The sequence below is a fragment of the Agelaius phoeniceus genome, chromosome 31, assembly GCF_051311805.1.
Source record: "Agelaius phoeniceus isolate bAgePho1 chromosome 31, bAgePho1.hap1, whole genome shotgun sequence".
Classification (NCBI taxonomy): domain Eukaryota; kingdom Metazoa; phylum Chordata; class Aves; order Passeriformes; family Icteridae; genus Agelaius; species Agelaius phoeniceus.
The window spans coordinates 2,523,452-2,544,655 of record NC_135295.1 but is presented as its reverse complement, the minus strand read 5'-3'; the positions used below and the strand labels follow the sequence as shown (position 1 = coordinate 2,544,655).

Genomic DNA, 21,204 nt, shown 5'->3' with positions numbered 1-21,204 from the left:
CTCCTGAGGCTGCTGAAATCAATACAGTGCAAAGAGCTCATAAATTACAAACCTGCTCTGAGTCTCAGGCTGCTCTGTTCCCTGGCAATGGCATGATGCATCCACGGCATGGGAGGCTGAGGAGCCCCAAGGAGCCTCTGCAGAGGGGTCAGGGACATTTCCCCACGTTCCCAGCATCAGCCTCCACTCTGGACAGCTGAAGAGCAGCAAGACTGCAGGGACACCCAGAGCCCCCCAGGATGTTCTTGTCACCCCCTGTGCTGCTCCCTGGAGAGGGTGGGTGAAGGCAAGGCTGGCCACTGGGCTCTCCTTTCAGCAAGGGCACCTGTGACAGAGTTCACAGGGGTCTGAGCGTGAGGGAAGAGATGAGGATCTGACTCCATGTTTCAGAAGGCTTGATTTATTATTTTATGATATATATTACATTAAAACTATACTAAAAGAATAGAAGAAAGGATTTCTTCAGAAGGCTGGCTAAGAATAGAAAAAGAAAGAATGAATAATAAAGGCTTGTGGCTGGGACTCTCTGTCTGAGCCAGCTGGGCTGTGATTGACCATTAATTAGAAACAACTAACATGGTCTAATCAAAGATCTACTTGTTGCATTCCACAGCAGCAGATAACCATTGGTGACATGTTGTTCCTGAGGCCTCTCAGCTTCTCAGGAGGAACAATCCTCAGGAAAGGATTTTCCATAAAAGATGCCTGTGACAGACACCCAGAGCCCCCCAGGATGTCCTTATCACCCCCTGTGCTGCTCCCCAGAGCGGGGCTGGGTGATGCCAGGGCTGCCCACAGGGCTCTCCTCTCAGTGCTGGTGCCCAGCCCTTTGTGCCAGGCAGCCTGAGGGAGGCACGGGACATAAAGGCTGCTTTGGGCAGCCTCGCTTTTCCCAGCCCGTGCACGGGGAGCCTCCGGCGTGAGCTGAATGGCAAAGGAGCCGTCCTGCTCCTTCCCTCCCCCCTGCCCCGGGCTCTGTGTGTGCTCTGGGCTGTCCCCAGCTCCCTGCTCGAGCCCCCCTGGCAGGGCAGACATGCACACACACACACACATGTTGTCTTACACACTACAACAGGTTTATTATCATTATATGTTGTCTTATATCTCAAGAGTTCTTTTATCATTGTGGTGCAAGGGCTCCATGCCCTCAGAGTTTCAGACCTCCTCGATGTTTTTTATAGGCAGCTCCTCTAAGCACTGACTGTTCTTGGTCCTCTGACTCCCCTTGCCACCACTCCACTCTTTTATGCCACTGGTTCTTATTGGCTACAGGTGTTGCCTGTTATCATCCAGCCTGCTCCTAATCTTTAGTAATAGGGTCCAGCTGCAGCTCACTTGGGGATAAGATTACATTCTACATTACCTTCATTTACCCATCCTGTGTCCCCTACACACCTGCAGCGTGCCCTGCCTGCTCCCTGAGCTCCCCCAGCGCCTCCTTCCTCACCAAACCCTCCCTGAGCTTTCTCACGGTGGCACCACGGGCACAGGGCCCTGGGTCTGGCATTGCCTCCCTGCCCGCTGCAGCCAGGCCTTGGGCTGGCACCACCTGTGCTCTGCAGGCCAGGCTGGACTCTGCTGTCCCCAGGGAAGGTCAGAGGGGCTGGATGGCACCCAGTGGCTCCCAGCCAATGCTCCTGGTTGCTCATGCTGTCTTCTTCCTCTTGTGAGCCAGGGCACCTTCCCTTCCCTTCCCTTCCCTTCCCTTCCCTTCCCTTCCCTTCCCTTCCCTTCCCTTCCCTTCCCTTCCCTTCCCCTCCCCCTGTGCCCCAATGCCACATCCATCACCCCATTCCCCCTCAGGATCTCCCCAGCCTCTTCCCCTGCTGCAGGGACGGGAGATTTTTGGTGCTTTTATGGATTCTGAGCACAGCTGGTGGTTTTCTCTTCCCCCTTACAGGGCAGAGCATGGCCCCAGCCCTCCCCCTGCTGCTGCTCTGGCTGTTTGTCCCCACGGCGCGCCCGGAGGTGTTTGGCCCTGGAGATGTCACAGGTAACTCAGCACCCCATTGGTGCTCTAGTGGTGATCTCAGGGGACCCCAACCCTGCTCACATCTCCTCTCCTCTCCCACCCAGAGGACCCCAAGGCTCTGCAGGTGTCCATGCCACGGCACCCAGCCCTGGAGGCCGTGCTGGCAGGCGACGTCACCATCCCCTGCCTCATCACCTACCTTGGCCCCCAGCCCACCGCCAGCCCCGGCGGGCGCCGCGCCGTGCTGGGCACGCCCCGGGTGAAGTGGACCTTCATCTCTGAGGGCAGGGAGCTGGAGATCCTGGTGGCTCGTGGGGACAGGGTGAAGGTGAGCGAGGACTATCGGCTGCGCGCCTCGCTGCCCATCTTCCACCAGCGCTACACCAACGCCTCGCTGCTGCTCACCGAGCTGCGCCCCAACGACTCGGGCATCTACCGCTGCGACGTGCAGCACGGCATCGAGGACGGCCACGACATCCTCCACGTCAAAGTCAAAGGTACCTCAGGCTGGCCAGAGGTGGCATTCAGGGCAGCTTGGGGCCCTCTCCTGGCTCGGCCAACGCTGCCCTGGCAGTGCGGCAGGATGACCCCCAGCAGGGGAATAAGGTGCAATGACTCTAGAGATTTCAGGAGGCTTTATCAAGCTTAATTAATTGTTTTATTAAGCAATTGTTTATTAACAATTATTTTATTATATTATTTTATTACATTATATTAACTATTCATTTATTAGAGAGTTGTTTTATTAAGCAATTGTTTATTAACTAATTGCTTTATAAGCAATTAGTTTATTCATTTATTAGAGAATTGTTTTGTTAAGCAATTGTTTATTAACTAATTGCTTTATAAGCAATTAGTTTATTTGTTTATTCATTTATTAAATAATTGCTTTATTAAGCAATTGTTTATTAACTAATTGCTTTATAAGCTATTATTTTATTAGTTTACTAAATAATTGCTTTATTAAGCAATTATTTATTAACTAATTGCTTTATAAGCAATTCATTTATTTGTTTATTCATTTATTAGATAATTGCTTTATTAAGCAATTGTTTATTAACTAATTGCTTTATAAGCTATTATTTTATTAGTTTACTAAAGAATTGCTTTATTAAGCAATTGTTTATTAAGTACTTGCTTTATAATAGTTTATTATTATAATTAGTTTAATAGTAATTAGTTTATTAAGTACTTGCTTTATAAGCTATTATAACTATATTATACTACACTCAAACTATGCTATACTATAAGCTTTATAATAATCTTTATTAGTTTATTAAAGAATTGATTTATTAAGCAATAACTGTATTATACAATACTCAAACTATATTATACTATACTATGCTATACTATACTATAAGCTTTATAATAAACTTTATTAGTTTATTAAAGAATTGCTTTATTAAGCAATTGTTTATTAAGTACTTGCTTTATAATAGTTCATTATGTAATTAGCTTATTAACTAATTGCTTTATAAGCTATTATAACTATATTATACCACACTCAAACTATACTATACTATAAGCTTTATAATAAACTTTATTAGTTTATTAAAGAATTGCTCTATTAAGCAATTTTTATTAACTAATTGCTTTATATTGGTTTATTACACAATTAGTTTATTAACTAATTGCTTTATAAGCTATTATAACTATATCATACCACACTCAAACCATACCATACCATACTATACTATACGCTTTATAATAAACTTATACGCTTTATAATAAACTTTATTAGTTTATTAAAGAATTGCTTTATAAGCAATTATTTTATTAGTTTATTAAAGAATTGCTTTATTAAGCAATTGTTTATTAAGTACTTGCTTTATAATAGTTCATTATGTAATTAGTTTATTAACTAATTGCTTTCTAAGCTATTATAACTACATTATACCACACTCAAACTATACCATACTATACTAGAAGCTTTATAATAAACTTTATTAGTTTATCAAATAATTGCTTTATAAGCAATTATTTTATTAGTTTATTAAAGAATTGATTTATTAAGCAATTGTTTATTAACTAATTGCTTTATAAGCTATTATAACTGTATTATACTATACTCAAACTATATTATACTATACTATAAGCTTTATAATAAACTTTATTAGTTTATTAAAGAATTGCTTTATTAAGCAATTAGTTTAATAACTAATTGCTTTATAAGCTATTATAACTATATTATACTACACTCGAGCTATACTATACTAATACTAATACTAATGAAAAACCTGTGACCCTTTTCCAACAATCATGACACAGCTTTGACCTAATTGGTCAATCAATCCAAACAACCACCACCAGTGTCCAATTAACAAACCCCTTCCTGTACACAATCCCCATAACACATTCCACACGTGCCAAACAACAGGAGCATCAAGTAGAGCTAAGATTTGTTTTCATTCCCTTCTCTAAGCTCTCTTGCTGCCTTCCCCAGGGGAAATCCTGGGAAGGCTGTCTCTGTGAAGAGATCAGTGGCCACACCCTGGGTGCATTTGGGGTGGGTGGGTGCTGTGAAGCCCCTCGCCCACGGCCGCGTGTGCCCGCAGGGGTGGTGTTCCACTACCGGGAGGGCTCCATGCGCTATGCCTACACCTTCTCTGAGGCGCAGGAGGCTTGTGCCAGGATCGGTGCCAGCATTGCCACCCCCGAGCAGCTCTACGCCGCCTACCTGGGGGGCTACGAGCAGTGCGACGCCGGCTGGATCGCCGACCAGACCGTCAGGTGGGCATCCCTGAGCCCGGGGCCTCGCCCTGTTGTGGTTTGCTTTTGGGTTTTAATTGTTTCATTTGTAATGTGTTAGATTTCTTTATGGTAGAAAAACAGTTTGTTCCATACCCCGCTGTTCGGTTTCCCAAATGATTCTTCCCCGAGTTGTTTACCCCATATTTTCCTGCCTTTCCTTATGTCAATCTCCTCCACCCCTCCCATGTTTCCAAAAATCTCCCCTGTCAATCCTCTAAACCCAGCCCCTGCAGCTTGTCAGTTATAGCTCTTTACACCCCTTTAGCCACAAAGTTCTATGTCAGTTATGCTGTTCAGTTATGCTGATTCCCTTCACCCATTTGCCAGCTATGTATTCACTCCTCCCTCCTTCCTCCTCTTTGGTGTTAGGTTGATGTGAACCCACCCCATGTGTGATGGTGTTCACAGGGGTCCCAGGACAAGGGAAGAGATGAGGATCTGACTCCATGTTTCAGAAGGCTGATTTATTATTTTATGATATATATTATATTAAAAGGATAGATTAAAACTATACTGAAAGAATAGAAGAAAGGATTTCATCAGAAGGCTAGCAAGGAATAGAAAGGAATGATGATAAAATCTTGTGACTGAGCAGAGAGTCCGAGACAGCTGGACTGTGATTGGCCATTAATTAAAAACAACCACGAGACCAATGAAAGATGCACCTGTTGCATTCCACAGCAGCAGACAATTATTGTTTTTCTTTTCCTCTGAAGCTTCTCAGCTTCTCAAGAGAAAAAATCCCAGTGAAAGGATTTGTCATAAAATATATCTGTGACACCCATGGTCCTCCTTGCTGGCCTCTGATTGGTTGGCAGGCAGTCTCCTCCCCTGGACGGCCCCCCTTTATAAACTGTTGTAATTCCCATTATCAGTGCTCTTCTGCTGTGTTCCCTTGGAGTTTGTCTGGTTGTAAAACCTCTGTTTATGCTCCCTTGGAGTTTGTTTGGTTGTAACACATCTGTGTGTGCTTCCTCCAAGGCTGTTTGGTTGTAACACCTCTGTGTGTGCTCCCTTTGGGTTTGTTTGGTTGCAAGACCTCTGTGTGTGCTCCCTTTGGGTTTGTTTGGTTGCAAGACCTCTGTGTGTGCTCCCTCGGAGTTTATTTGGTTGTAACACCTCTGTGTGTGCTCCCTTGGAGTTAGTTTGGTTGAAACGCCTGTGTGTTTGCTCCCTTTAGGTTTGTTTGGTTGTAAACATCTGTGTGTGCCCCCTCCAAGTTTGTTTGGCTGTAACACATCTGTGTGTGCTCCCTCAGTGTTGGTTTGGTTGAAAGACTTCTGTGTGTGCTCCTTCAGTGTTTGTTTGGTTTTAACACCTCTGCGTGTGCTCCCTCTGAGTTTGTTTGGTTGCAAGACCTCTGTGCGTGCTCCCTTTGGGTTTGTTTGGTTGTAACACATCTGTGTGTGCTCCCTGAGTGTTTGTTTGGTTGTAACACCTCTGTGTGTGCTCCCTTGGAGTTTGTTTGGCTGTAACATCTTGGCACTGCTCCCTCTGACTTTGTTTGGCTGTAACACCTTGGCCCTGCTCCCACCCATTCCCCAGGGTGTCAGCAGCTCCCCTGTGCTCTCTGCCCCAGGTACCCCATCCAGACCCCCCGTGAGGCCTGTTATGGAGACATGAACGGCTTCCCCGGGGTGAGGAACTACGGCGTGGTGGACCCTGAGGACATGTATGACGTGTACTGCTACGCTGAGGACCTGCCAGGTGCCCGTGGTGCCACCTCTTGCCCTCCTCTGCTTTTGCCCCTGTAACCTGTTGTAAACCCCAGTGAACCAGCTGCAGGTGCTGGTTTTGGGTGTGAGGACCTGCTGTGCCACTTCCTAAAGCATTCCTGGTTCCCTTTGGTGGCGTGTGGGGCTCTGTCCCTGGCAGCAGGCAGTGCCCAGGCTGGGCTGTGCCCGCAGTGATGTGCCCCAGACCAGCAGCACACTGGGGTTGGGTGCTGTGCTTTGCAGGGCTGCAGATCCTGCCTGGCTCTGTGTGCCTGGGGGTGGCTGGTCCCTCCTTTTGGGGTCCCCACTGGCGGTGGCAGCTGCTGTGGGGTCAGTTGGTGGTGCCAGGGGTGAGGGACAGGGAGGCAGGGGCAGCTGTGGGCTTGGTACATGATGTGCCTTGGGGCAGTGGTCCCCAGCCCTCCTGAACGTGGAGCCTCACCACGGTGCTCACTGGGCTTCCAGGTGTCCTCAGACATGTCCCACACGTGGATTGCTCAGTCAGGGCATGGACCTGCTCCTCTGCAGTCCCGTTCAGGGGCGCTTCAAAGTCTCAGCTCTGTTTGCAAGGGCAGGAATCGATCCCGTGTGGCATGAGAGCTCCAAACGTGCCTGCACCGTGGCTTTCTGTGCATGGGCAGGGATGCAGGGATGCAGCAGGCAGGGAAGCAGGCAGGGGTGCAGGCAGGAGGGCACAGATGCAGGCAGGGATGTGGGCAGAAAGGCAGGGAAGCAGGCAGGGAGGCACTCAGGGATGCAGGCAGGGAAGCACTCAGGAAGGCAGGGAAGCAGGCAGGAAAGCAGGCAGGGATGCAAGGATGCAGGCAGAGATGCAGGCAGGAAGGCAGGGATGCACTCAGGAAAGCAAGGATGCAGGCAGGGAATCACTCAAGGATGCAGGCAAGGAAGTGCTCAGGAAGGCAGGGATGCAGGCAGGGATGCACTCAGGAAGGCAGGGATGCAGGCAGGGATGCACTCAGGAAGGCAGGGATGCAGGCAGGGATGCACTCAGGAAGGCAGGGATGCAGGCAGGGATGCACTCAGGGATGCAGGAAGGCAGGCAGGGATGCACTCAGGAAAGCAAGGATGCAGGGAATGCAGGGATGCAGGCAGGGAATCACTCAAGGATGCAGGCAAGGAAGTGCTCAGGAAGGCAGGGATGCAGGGATGCAGGCAGGGATGCAGGGATGGAGGCAGGGATGCAGGCAGGAATGCAGGGATGCACTCAGGAAGGCAGGGATGGAGGCAGGGATGGAGGCAGGGATGCAGGCAGGGATGCAGGGAAGCAGGCAGGGATGCAGGGAAGCAGGCAGTGATGCAAGGATGCAGGCAGGGATGCAGGCAGGGATGCAGAGAAGCACTCAGGGATGCAGGCAGGGATGCAGGCAGGGATGCAGCCCTCCTCCAGCCCCCAGCATCCCTCCACACCTCAGCCTCCATCTCCGGCTCCTGGGCTCCTGCCGAGAGCACACGAGGTGAGGGCGCTCCCTCCTCCCTCATCCCCCTCCCCATCTCTGACTCCCACCTCCCTCCTCTCTCCTCAGGTGAGATCTTTCTGGAGACATCCCCGGCCCGGTTCACTCTGGAGGAGGCTGCGCAGCGCTGCCGGGCGCTGGGTGCGGAGCTGGCGAGCCCGGGCCAGCTGTACGCAGCCTGGAACGCGGGGCTGGACGCCTGCAGCCCCGGCTGGCTGGCGGACGGCAGCGTCCGCTACCCCATCGTCACCCCCCGGGAGCGCTGCGGAGGGGCCCTGCCCGGCGTCAAAACCATCTTCCTCTTCCGAAACCAGACGGGATTCCCCGATGCCCAGAGCAGATACGATGCGTACTGCTTCCGAGGTAAACTGGGCGGCAGCGACCGCTGGGAGGCTCCGGGAAGCCCCCGGGTTGGGGTGCATGTGCCGGGGCTGTGCTGGGATGCCTGGGTGCTCTCGGTGCTGGGGCTGTGCTGTCGGGGCAGGGCTGGGCTCTTTGGTACCGGCTGAAGCTGCTGTGCTAGGACAGGGATGCCCTGCATGCCGGTAGAGCTGAGAGGGGAGGCGTAACCTGCATGTCCTGACACTGCATGCTGACACCTCGATGCTCTGCACGGCCCTGACACTACATGCTGACAGCTCTCAATATTGCAGGAATGCTCTGCATGGCTCCAGCAGTGCATGCTGACCCCTCTCAGTAGGGCAGGGATGCTCTGCACGGCCCTGACACTGTGTGCTGACCCTTCTCAGTAGGGCAGGGATGTTCTGCAGGGTCCCAGCAGTGCATGCTGACCCCTCTCCATAGGGCAGGGATGCTCTGAGGGTCCCAGCAGTGCATGCTGACACTTCTCAGAACAGCAGGGATGTTCTGCAGGGTCTTGACACTACATGCTGACAGCTCTCAATATTGCAGGAATGCTCTGCATGGCTCCAGCAGTGCAGGCTGACAGCTCTCAGTAGGGTAGGGATGCTCTAAGGGTCCCAGAATTACCTGCTGACCCCTCTCAGTAGGGCAGGGATGCTCTGCAGGGTCCTGACACTGTGTGCTGACAGCTCTCAATACTGCAGGGATGCTCTGAGGGTGCATGCTGACCCCTCTCAGTACAGCAGGGATGCTCTGCATGGCTCCAGCAGTGCATGCTGACAGCTCTCAGTAGGGCAGGGATGCTCTAAGGGTCCCAGAATTGCATGCTGACCCCTCTCAGTACAGCAGGGATGCTCTGCAGGGTCCTGACACTGTGTGCTGACCCCTCTCAGTAGGGCAGGGATGCTCTGGGGGTCCTAGAATTGCATGCTGACCCCTCTCAGTAGGGCAGGGATGCTCTGCACAGTCCTGACACTGTGTGCTGACAGCTCTCAGTAGGACAGGGATACTCTGAGGGTCCCAGAATTGCATGCTGACCCCTTTCAGTACTGCAGGGATGCTCTGAGGGTCCCAGCAGTGCATGCTGACCCCTCTCAGTACAGCAGGGATGCTCTCTCAGTGCATGCTGAGAGGCTGTGGCAGAGGAGGGAGGCCCTGCATGTCCTCAGTGCTTGGTGCCAGTTCACTGTGACAGACCAGGGGTGTCCTGCATGGCACCATCACTCTGCATGGGCTCTGTGGGCACAGCTCCAGGAGGGTTCATCCTGGGATCACTCCTGGGGCCCTGGGGCTGTGGGGCACAGCCTGCCAGGCTGGTTTGGGGTGATGCAAGGAGACCTGTGGGGAGCAGCAAGGTGAGCAGTGAGGCAGGACACAGGCTGGCAGGGATAACGGGCACAGAAGGAGGCAGAGCTGTCCCTCCACTCCTCCTGCCTGACCCCACATCTCTGTGTGTCTGCTCAGGGCCGTGGGGGCTCACAGTGTGGGGATGCTGAGCATCTCTGGGCCTCAGTTTCCCCATCTGTCAGCAGGGAAAGCTTGGGTTAGGCAGGATTGCCCCGTGCCATGACTCCACAAGCCCTGTAACCCACTAACCCCCCATGCATGTCTGCTCTCCCCGGGGTGGGGAGGGGGGTGTAGAGGAGGATCCCCACAGGGAGGGCAGGGCAGGGTTCAGGATCTGGCCCCACCATGTGCTGCTGAGCCCCACGGCTCCTGCTGGGGCTGCTGGCACTGCCTGGGAGGGCCTGATCCTCCCCCTGCTGACCCCATCTAGGAGGGGAAGGGGAGGCTGAGGAGAGCTGGCTCCCTGCTGGGGTGCCAAGGCTCCAGGCCTGCTATGGGGTGAGCTCATCTCTGAGCGCTGCGGAGCCAGGACAGGGCAGTAATATCCCACTTTCTTTCTGCCCACAGAAGGGACAAACTCTTTCCCTGAGGCTGCAGGAAAATACCAAGGCCAAGAGCCCGAGGAGAATCTCCTCCAGGAGATTGTCACAGTGGCAGAAAAGCTGGAGGAGCTGCAGCTGCCCCGAGCGCCCGTGGAGCTCGAGTCGCGAGGGGCCATTTACGCCGTCCCCCTCTTTGAGGACCCTGACCTGGGCAAGCCAAGCCAGACCCCTGAAGACACCCTGGGGCCACTAGCTACCTCTGTGTCCTCAGGTCACCCCATCCCTGCCTCCCCTTCCCCACAGCCCTGGCCAGCCCCGAGGCAGGTCCCGTTTCAGCTGGGGAGCTCATCCCTGCCCAGGAGCACGGGGGACAGTGGGGACTGTCCCTCGCTGCTCGGTGGGGCCAGGGCTGGGGCACAGAGAGCAGCCACAGAACGGAGGCACCTGAGGGTGCCCAGGTCACCCCAGCTGTCCCCGGCCTTCCCCCAGGGCCGGGGCACCGGAGTGTTGGTGTAGGGCAGTGCAGGGACAAAGGGACAGCTGCGTGTCCCAGCATGCAGGGCCAGTGCTGGAGCGGGTTTTGGCAGCACCGGGAGCTGCAGGAGGGAGCTGGCAGCTGGAGGGACACGAGGCGAGGGGCAGCGGTGAGGGCCTGAGCTCGGGCTGAGCTCGGGCAGCCGCGCCCTGCGGAGGGGACAGCGTCACACGGGCTCGGGGCCACTCCCATCTCCGCGCACGGCTTTGTGCGAGCGGGTGGGCAGAGCCCGCAGGGTGGGCAGTGCTGGCAGGATGGGCAGAGCTGGCAGTGCCCGCAGGGTGGGCAGTGCCCGCAGGATGGGCAGTGCCGGCAGGATGGGCAGTGCCTGCAGGATGGGCAGTGCCGGCAGGATGGGCAGAGCTGGCAGTGCCCGCAGGGTGAGCAGAGCGGGCAGGATGGGCAGAGCTGGCAGTGCCCGCAGGGTGGGCAGTGCCCGCGGGATGGGCAGTGCCCGCAGGGTGGGCAGAGCCGGAAGGATGGGCAGGGCTGGCAGTGCCCGCACGGTGAGCAGAGCCGGCAGTGCCGGCAGGGTGGGCAGAGCTGGCAGTGCCCGCGGGATGGGCAGAACTTGCAGTGCCCACAGGGTGGGCAGTGCCCGCAGGATGGGCAGCGCTGGCAGTGCCCGCAGCCCTGTGCTCTGGCTGGCAGTGCCCGCAAGATGGGCAGTGCCCGCAGAGTGGGCAGAGCTGGCAGTGCCCGCAGGATGGGCAGCCTGGCAGTGCCTGCAGTGCCCGCAGAGTGGGCAGAGCTGGCGATGCCCGCAGGATGGGCAGCCTGGCAGTGCCCTTAGAGTGGGCAGTGCCCGCAGGATGGGCAGTGCCCGCAGGGTGGGCAGAGCTGGCAGTGCCCGCAGCCCTGTGCTCTGGCTGGCAGTGCCCGCAAGATGGGCAGTGCCCGCAGAGTGGGCAGAGCTGGCAGTGCCCGCAGGATGGGCAGCCTGGCAGTGCCCGCAGTGCCCGCAGGATGGGCAGCCTGGCAGTGCCCGCAGGATGGGCAGGCTGGCAGTGCCCGCAGTGCCCGCAGGGTGGGCATAGCTGGCAGTGCCCGCAGTGCCCGCAGGGTGGGCAGCCTGGCAGTGCCCGCAGTGCCCGCAGGGTGTCCTGCCTGGCAGTGCCCGCAGGGTGGGCAGGCTGGCAGTGCCCGCAGTGCCCGCAGGATGGGCATAGCTGGCAGTGCCCGCAGGGTGGGCAGGCTGGCAGTGCCCGCAGTGCCCGCACGGTGGGCAGTGCCCGCACGGTGGGCAGAGCTGGCAGTGCCCGCAGTGCCCGCAGGGTGGGCAGAGCTGGCAGTGCCCGCAGTGCCCTGCCTGGCTCCCGGCCCTCACTGCCTTTCCGCCTTGCCCTTTGCAGAGGAGCCGCACGGAGCAGCCCCGGGCAGAGCTGGCAGCGCAGTGGCGGAGAGCCCGGCCGGAGGGCGGCACCGCGGCCAGCCCACGGAGCCGGAGGGACCCACCGGTGCCCCAGCAGGTGACACGGAGCCTCCCGAGGGCTTTCCTCGTCCGCCCACAGCGCTCCCGGAGCCTCCACGGGGCGCCTTGGGGCGGCCGGGCGGCCCTGCCAGCCCCGGGCCACCCGGGCACCGAGCGCCATCGCCAACCGGTGCCGCTTCTGCCGCCTCGACAGAGAGCCGAGAAGGCGCTGGAAGCTCCCGCCGCGGGCACAAGTCCGGCGGGACCAGCACCCCCTTTTCTGGGGCTGAGGACGCCGAGCTCTCCGGAGATGTCGGGGAGAGCCCCGGGGTGTCCCCGCTGCCCCCCGCGCCCCCACACGAGGACGGCGAGGAGCACTCGGGGGCCGTGTGGCTGCCCTCGCCCGCAGCGACCCCGTGGCTGCCCCGCAGCAGCACCGCAGCGGCCCCGGGCACGCAGCGAGGGATGCCTGCCGCACCTTCCGAGGAGGAGGACGAGGAGGAGGAGGAGGAAGAGCATCCCTCCGTTGGCACCGTGGACGGTTTCCTTGCCACCGTTCCGGGAGAAGCAGGTGGGACCCGCAGGGATGGCCTCAGCTCTCCCCGTCCTGGCACCTCTGGGGTGGTGGTGCCAGGGACCCCCAGCTCGGCCGTGCCCCTGCCCACCGAGCGGGCCAGCGTCGGGGCGGGCGCCTGCTCGGCCCGGGGTCCCTGCCGTGCCAGCCTTGCCCTCGGGGCAGCCGTGCTGGCCGCTCTGTGGCACTAGAGATAGCCGACACCTTTCCTTCACGCTGTGCTGCCCTCTGTCTGTCTGTCTGTCTGTCCGTGTCTCCTCTCTCTCTCTCTCCCTCTCTCTGTCTCTCTCTCAGCTGGGTAAGGGAAGGTTACAGGTCTGGAGAAGCGCATATTTGTCAAACAAATTGGTCTGATCTCTGCATGCACTTAAATCTCTTCTACTTCTGTGAAGTGTTTTAATGACTGTTTCCATGAAAAAGCCCCGATAAGCGAAAGGCGGCCCCAGTCCCTGCTCTGACTAACCGTGGTACTAATAAAGGGAATTAATTAAAAGCTTTGTAGAACAAGCATCTCGGCGAGCTCTTCCCTTCGTCCTTGCGCCTCCCCCACTGACGAACTAATCCCCGCCCCCGGCCCTGCCCTGCCCGGGAATGGGGTGGAAGGGACCCCTTGGAGGGGGAATCTGGGAGGGCTGGGGCTGCTTTTCCCCCTCCATGTCCCTCAGGACTGACCCTGCACTGCCCTGGGAGGGCTGGGGCTGCTTTTCCCCTCTCCATGTCCCCCCAGGACTGACCCTGCAGTGCCCTGGAGCACTGGGGCTGCTTTTCCCCTCTCCATGTGCCCCAACACTGACCCTGCACTGCCCTGGGAGGGCTGGGGCTGCTTTTCCCCCTCCATGTCCCCTCAGGACTGACCCTGCACTGCCCTGGGAGGGCTGGGGCTGCTTTTCCCCCTCCATGTCCCCTCAGGACTGACCCTGCACTGCCCTGGAGCACTGGGGCTGCTTTTCCCCTTCCATGTGCCCTCAGGACTGACCCTGCACTGCCCTGGGAGGGCTGGGGCTGCTTTTCCCCTCTCCATGTCCCCCAACACTGACCCTGCACTGCCCTGGGAGCACTGGGGCTGCTTTTCCCCCTCCATGTGCCCCAACACTGACCCTGCACTGCCCTGGAGCACTGGGGCTGCTTTTCCCCCTCCATGTCCCCTCAGGACTGACCCTGCACTGCCCTGGGAGGGCTGGGGCTGCTTTTCCCCTCTCCATGTGCCCCAACACTGACCCTGCACTGCCCTGGGAGGGGATTTAGGGCTGGACACTCCATGGCAGGAGCAGGGGGACACAGGGGGGACACAGGGCCCCACCAGGACCACCCTGCCTCGTGCAGCTCTCAGTGGCACCCTAAAATCACTGCAGAGCCCTATGGAGCACAGCCCCCAGCCCCATGCCAGGGCTGAGATGGGTGAGCAGAGGGCCCACGAGCTGCTGTGGGTGGGTGGGTGTCACCCACCAGCCCCACTCTGCCCCCTTGGGGGGTGACCCCAGCTCTGATGCCCATGCCAGTGCCAATCCTGTGCCCCATCCTGCTCCCTGCAAGGGAATCTGCAGCACAGGGCACCATGTGCAGTCCCTACCCACCCCCAGGGCATAACAGGAACACACACACAGGGCTTAAGAAATCCCCTGAATTAGGAATTCCATTTGCATCCACAGCCTGGCAACCTCCAGCTCTGTGATTTCCTGCTAAAACTCAGAGTTCCCACTCTCCTCCTGCGTGGATGAGCACTTGTGAGAGGCAGACAGGGAGGGCAGTGCCCAGCCCAGCCCCAGGGCACCAAGGAGGCTCTGTGGAGGGCAGCCAGACCCCATGGCATGGCTGCCTTTGCCTTGGCAAGGAGAGATGCCCAGGAGGAGCCAGCCATGGCACATTTGGGGGCCCTGGGTCACCCATCCTGTCCCATGCCTCGCCCTGCTGGGGATGGATGAGCTGCAGACCCCCAGCACCTCGTGGGGAGGGTGAGGGTGGCACCATTGCCCTTGGCACATCTCCACCGAGCCCAGGACCATAGAACAGGGCACGACTGGGCTGGAGTGGGTCAAGGACTTGGAGCAGGGCCTGGGCTGGTGCTGGCAGCAGCTCTGCATCACACACTGAGCTGGGAGCACACGCTGTGCTCTGGGCTCATTAATGACCACAAGCAGCCCCTGGGGCGGTGCTGGCTGGGTTATCAGCCTTGGCCAGGCTGCAGGTGACACCAGAGGGACAGGCCTGCTGGCACCTTGCTGCCAGGCCAAGGACACATGGCTGGGATGGGCCAAAGGCTTCATGGCCTGTGCTTCCCTCCCAAAACACTGCATCACCCCAGGGAAAAGCAGGAGCTGGTGTGACAGAGTTCACAGGGGTCCAGGGATGAGGGGAGAGAGGAGGATCTGACTCCATGTTTCAGAAGGCTTGATTTATTATTTTATCATATATATTATATAAAAACAATACTGAAAGAATAGAAGAAAGGATTTCATCAGAAGGCTGGCTAAGAATAGAAAAAGAAAGAATGAAAGAATGAATAACAAAGGCTTGTGGCTCAGACAGAGTCCGAGCCAGCTGGGCTGTGATTGGCCATTAATGAGAAACAACCACATGAGCCCAATCCCAGATGCACCTGTTGCATCCCACAGCAGCAGATAACCATTGGTTACATTTTGTTCCTGAGGCCTCTCAGCTTCTCAGGAGGAAAAATCTTAAGGAAAGGCTTTTCCATAAAAGATGTGTGCGACAAGCTGGGCCTGGGCAGAGGGAGTGGGCCAGGGGCTGGCATGGCAATGAGCCCAGTGAAGGGGAGATAAGAGCATCCAGCTGTTAATGAAGGGGAGATTAGAGCATCCAGCCCTTAATGAAGGGGAGATAAGAGCATCCAGCCCTTAATGAAGGGGAGATAAGAGCATCCAGCTCTCACCTCTGTGCTCCAGGAGAGGCCCAAACCCCAGGTCTGGCCAGCTCTGGGCCAGGGATGCTGAGCTGGGCACACCCAGGGCTGGAAGGGTGGCCCCAGAGCCAGCTCAGAGCTGCTGGCTGTGGGACACTGCAGGGGTGAGGATGTTGGGTTGTTGAGTCAGGGATGGAAGGAAAAACTCCAGTTTTCAGGTGGATCAGAAGGCTCTGTGTAATGAGAGCAGAGGGTCTTTTGTAATGGGACTTGCTAAGGTGATTGGTCTCAAAGTAGAAACATCTCACACTATTGGTGAGCTCAAAATGAGAAATATCGAATTGGTCTGAAATTGGAAATATCTCACACTATTGGTGAGCTCAAAATGAGAAATATCGAATTGGTCTGAAATTATTGGTGAACTCAAAATTAGGAGTTAGGAGCATTTAGAATTTCAAATTCAGAAATATCGAATTGGCTTCAAAGTAGAAACATCTCACAGTATTGGTGACCTCAAAATTAGGAGCATCTAATTGGACTGAAATTAGAAATACCTCACACTATTGGTGAACTCAAAATCAGAAAAATCTAATTGGTTCAAATTAGAAACATCTCACACTATTGGTGAGCTCGAAATGAGAAATATCTGATTGGTTCAAAGTAGAAACATCTCACATTATTGGAGACCTCAAAATTAGGAGCATCTAATTGGTCTGAAATTAGAAATATCTCACATTACTGGTGACCTCAAAATTAGGAGCATCTAATTGAACAGAAATTAGAAATATCTCACACTATTGGTGAGCTCAACATCAGAAAAATCTAATTGGTTCATATTAGAAACATCTCACACTATTGGTGAGCTCAAAATCAGAAAAATCTAATTGGTTCAAATTAGAAACATCTCACATTATTGGTGAGCTCAAAATCAGAAAAATCTAATTGATTCAAATTAGAAACATCTCACACTATTGGTGAGTTCAAAATCAGAAAAATCTAATTGGTTCAAATTAGAAACATCTCACACTATTGGTGAGTTCAAAATCAGAAAAATCTAATTGGTTCAAATTAGAAGCATCTCACACTATTGGTGAGTTCAAAATCAGAAAAATCTAATTGGTTCAAATTAGAAACATCTCACACTATTGGTGAGCTCAAAATGAGAAATATCGAATTGGCTTCAAAGTAGAAACATCTCACATTATTGGTGAGCTCAAAATCAGAAAAATCTAATTGATTCAAATTAGAAACATCTCACATTATTGGTGACCCCAAAATCAGAAAAATCTAATTAGTTCAAATTAGAAACATCTCACACTATTGGTGAGCTCAAAATGAGAAATATTTAATTGGTCTGGAATTAGAAACATCTCACACTATTGGTGAACTCAAAATCAGAAATATCTGACTGGTTCAAATTAGAAACATCTCACACTATTGGTGACCATGAATAACACACGGTGGAGAGCCACAACTACAAACAATGCTGACAGAAAGAGAGATAAGAATTGTTTGAGTCCTTTCCTCTCTGATTCCCAGGCTCAGCCTGGGAGAAATTCTCTGAGCTGAGATGCCCAGGAGGCCCTGGCAGTGCTGGGCACCCAGGAGGTGCCCGGGCCCTGTGGTGAGCACGGCTGCTGTCCCTTGCAGGTGGCTGTGTCCCCAACCCCTGCCTGAACGGAGGCACCTGCGTGGAGGACGGCGCCCAACTCACCTGCGTGTGCCTGCCCGGCTACGGGGGCAGCAGCTGTGAGAGACGTGAGTGCCCTGGTGCCACCTGGCCTTGAGAGTGCCACCCTGGCCTTGTGAGTGCCACCCTGGCCTTGAGAGTGCCACCCTGGCCTTGTGAGTGCCATCCTGGCCATGTGAGTGCCACCCTGGCCTTGTGAGTGCCACCCAGGCCTTGTGAGTGCCACCATGGCCTTGAGAGTGCCACCCTGGCCTTGAGAGTGCCACTCTGGCCTTGAGAGTGCCACCATGGCCTTGAGAGTGCCCTGGTGCCACCCTGGCCTGTGAGTGCCACCCTGGCCTTGAGAGTGCCATCCTGGCCTTGAGAGTGCCATCCTGGCCATGTGAGTGCCATCCTGGCCTTGTGAGTGCCACCCTGGCCTTGTGAGTGCCCTGGGTGCCATCCTGGCCTTGTGAGTGCCATCCTGGCCTTGAGAGTGCCCTGGTGCCACCCTGGCCTTGAGAGTGCCACCCTGGCCTTGAGAGTGCCCTGGTGCCACCTGGCCTTGAGAGTGCCATCCTGGCCTTGTGAGTGCCATCCTGGCCTTGAGAGTGCCACCCTGGCCATGTGAGTGCCACCCTGGCCTTGTGAGTGCCATCCTGGCCTTATGAGTGCCACCCTGGCCTTGTGAGTGCCATCCTGGCCATGTGAGTGCCACCCTGGCCTTGTGAGTGCCATCCTGGCCATGTGAGTGCCACCCTGGCCTTGTGAGTGCCACCCTGGCCTTGTGAGTGCCATCCTGGCCTTGTGAGTGCCCTGGTGCCACCTGGCCTTGAGAGTGCCACCCTGGCCTTGAGAGTGCCATCCTGGCCTTGAGAGTGCCCTGGTGCCACCCTGGCCTTGAGAGTGCCACCCTGGCCATGTGAGTGCCACCCTGGCCTTGAGAGTGCCCTGGTGCCACCCTGGCCTTGAGAGTGCCACCCTGGCCTTGTGAGTGCCACCCTGGCCTTGAGAGTGCCACCCTGGCCATGTGAGTGCCATCCTGGCCTTGTGAGTGCCACCCTGGCCTTGAGAGTGCCACCCTGGCCTGTGAGTGCCACCCTGGCCTTGTGAGTGCCACCCTGGCCTTGTGAGTGCCCTGGTGCCACCCTGGCCACGGCTGCCCAGCTCCTGCTGCAGCCCAGGGGGCACATGAGGAGTTTGGGCTGAGGTGGGCTCCGTGCTCACCCTCTCCTCTCTCCCCTGGCTGCCTCAGCCCTGAGGAGCTGCAGCCCAGGCTGGGACAGCTTCCAGGGCTCCTGCTACCGTCACTTCTCCACCCGGAGGAGCTGGGAGGACGCAGAGAGCCAGTGCAGGCACCACGGGGGGCACCTGGCCACCATCCTGACCCCCGAGGAGCAGGACTTCATCAATGGTAGGTGACACTGCTGTCCCCTCCCTCCCTCCCTGCTGCTGAGCCCTGCAGGGCTGGGCTGGGGATTGACAGGGGGTGGAGCCCAGCCCTGCAGGGCTGGACGGACACACAGACAGACAGACAGAGAGGTCAGAACATGGATGGTACAGGCAGAGATGTGGGAGCAGACAGGTTCAGCCCTTGGAGTGTGTGCAGGGATGGGAGCAGAGTGGGGAAGGGGCTCTGGAGCACCCGAGAGAGCTCAGGGTGAGGGAGAGGAGGCTCAGGGGGCACCTTCCCCCTTCTTACAGGGTGGAATCACCTGGGGGCTGGGCTCTGGAGGGTGTCCAGGGATGGGGACAGAGCTGGGGAAGGGGCTCTGGAGCATCTGAGGGATGGGGAGGGGCTCAGCCTGAAGAAGAGGAGGCTCAGGGGGCCCCTTCTCCCTTTTAACAAGGTGGAGTCAGCTGGGGGTCGGGTTCTGGAGAGTGCCCAGAGAAGGGAACAGAGTGGGGAAGGGGCTCTGGGGCTCCTGAGGGAGGTGAGGGGGGGGCTCAGGGGGGACCTTCTCCCCTTTTACAGCTCCCTGAAAGGAGGGTGGGGGCTTGGGGTCAGGCTCTGGAGAGTGTCCAGAGAAGGGAACAGAGCTGGGGAAGGGGCTCTGGAGCACCTGAGAGAGCTTAGGGGGGGCTCAGGGGGCCCCTTCTCCCTTTTTCCAGTTCCCTGACAGGAGGGCAGAGCCACTTGGGGGTCAGAGAGTGTCCAGGGAAGGGGCTCTGGAGCAGAGAGAACTGCTGAGAGAACTCAGGGGGGCTCAGCCTGGAGAAAAGGAGGCTCAGGGGGCCCCTTCTCCCTTTTTACACAGGGTGGAGTCACTTTACAGGGTGGGGGTCAGGCTCTGCTGGCAGGGAAATAGGAACAGGAGCAGGAGAAGTTGCACCAGGGCAGGGTTAGGCTGGATATTGGGAAAATCCCTCCATGGAGATGCTGCCCAGGGGAGCGCCCATGGCTGAAGGGATTTAGGAGAGCTGTGGATGTGGCACTTGGGGACAGAGGTGCCCCTGGCTGTGGGATGTGGCTGGACTCGATGATCTTGTCCCTATTCCAACAAAATCCCACAGTCCAGTGATAGGTGGGCAGAGCAGCAGAGGGGTGGGAAAATTTGAAAATTGGGTGTAAAGTTGAAGGCACAGCCATGACCTGCCTGAAATCAGCCTTGGAGGGATGGGGGAAGGCAGAGCAGGGGAGAGGTGCTATGGGAACGGGACAGAGAGCAAAGAGCCTGCAGGAGCTGAGGGTGGAGGGGGAAGGGGCAGGAGAGACCTCACAGGGACACAAAGGGACAGGCAGGGCCTGGTTGGACCTGGAAAGGGACTGGTAGAGCCAGGGGGGACTGGTGCAGACAGGTGGGGACTGGCAGGGCAAGATGGGGACTCACAGGGACAGGTGGGGACCTGCAGGGACAGGTGAGGACCAGGGGGGACAGGTGAGAAGTGGCAGAGCCAGGTAGGGACCTGCAGGGAGAGGTGGGGACAGGTGGGGACCTGCAGGGACAGGTGAGGACCAGGGGGAACAGGTGGGGACTGGCAGGGCCAGGTGAGGACCAGGTGGGAAGTGGCAGAGCCAGGTAGGGACCTGCAGGGAGAGGTGAGGACAGGAGGGGACCTGCAGGGACAGGCAGGGACAGGTGAGGACCAGGGGGGACAGGTGGGAACTGGCAGGGCCAGGTAGGGACCTGCAGGGACAGGCGGGGACAGGCGGGGACAGGTGGAGACCGGCAGGGCAAGGTAGGGACCTGTAAGGAGAGGTGGGGACAGGAGGGGACCTGCAGGGCAAGGTAGGGACCTGTAAGGAGAGGTGGGGACCTGCAGGGACAGGTAGGGACCTGCAGGGACACGTGGGGACCAGGGGGAACAGGTGGGGACCTGCAGGGCCAGATGAGAACTGGCAGGGCCAGGCAGGGACAGGTGGGGACCTGCAGGGCCAGGTAGGGACCTGCAGGGTAAGGTGGGGACCAGGAGGGACAGGTGGGGACCAGGAGGGACAGGTGGGGACTGGCATAGCCAGGTAAGGACCTGCAGGGACAGGTGGGGACCTACAGGGACAGGTGGGGACCAGGAGGGACAGGTGGGGACTGGCATAGCCAGGTAAGGACCTGCAGGGCAAGGTGGGGACAGGTGAGAACCGGCAGGGCCAGGCAGGGACTGGCAAGGCAAGGTGGGGAAAGAAGGGGACAGGCGGGGACTGGCATAGCCAGGTAAGGACCTGCAGGGACAGGCGGGGACAGGCGGGGACCTGCAGGGACGGGTGGAAACTGGTAAGGCAAGGTAGGGAGCGGTGGGGCAAGGTGGGGACCTGCAGGGACAGGCGGGGACAGGAGGGGACAGGCGGGACAGGCGGTGCCGGGCTCTGCCGCCCTCTCCCGGCCGGCCCTGTCCCGCCTCTCCGGGGCTGAGGGGCAAAGGGGATCCCCGATGTCCCTTTCGGGTGTCCCCAAACCTCCCAGCACCTTCCCGCTGCAGGGCGAGGGACATTGCCAGGTCCCCAATCCCCCTGAGTGCAGCCCTTCAGCTCCTTCCCGACACCAGGGCTGTGTC

The 21,204-nt window shown here is 56.5% G+C and overlaps 1 protein-coding gene across 4 annotated transcripts in view; it reads left to right on the top strand.

Moving 5' to 3' along the window:
• Positions 1–21,204, top strand: part of BCAN (brevican) — a 36,571-nt gene that overhangs the window by 8,131 nt on the left and 7,236 nt on the right. Inside the window, exons 2-11 of one of the 4 annotated variants that reach the window (XM_054651367.2) lie at positions 1,901–1,993; positions 2,077–2,469; positions 4,528–4,702; positions 6,303–6,430; positions 7,983–8,276; positions 10,191–10,376; positions 12,053–12,169; positions 12,326–12,682; positions 17,196–17,303; positions 18,470–18,628. In XM_054651367.2, the coding sequence (XP_054507342.2) occupies positions 1,909–1,993; positions 2,077–2,469; positions 4,528–4,702; positions 6,303–6,430; positions 7,983–8,276; positions 10,191–10,376; positions 12,053–12,169; positions 12,326–12,682; positions 17,196–17,303; positions 18,470–18,628 (2,002 nt within the window). In that variant the 5' untranslated portion in view covers positions 1,901–1,908. Of the gene's footprint in view, positions 1–1,900; positions 1,994–2,076; positions 2,470–4,527; positions 4,703–6,302; positions 6,431–7,982; positions 8,277–10,190; positions 10,437–12,052; positions 12,683–17,195; positions 17,304–18,469; positions 18,629–21,204 lie in introns of all 4 variants that reach the window. The other 3 variants (XM_054651364.2, XM_077191995.1, XM_077191994.1) reach the window with 3 other exon arrangements.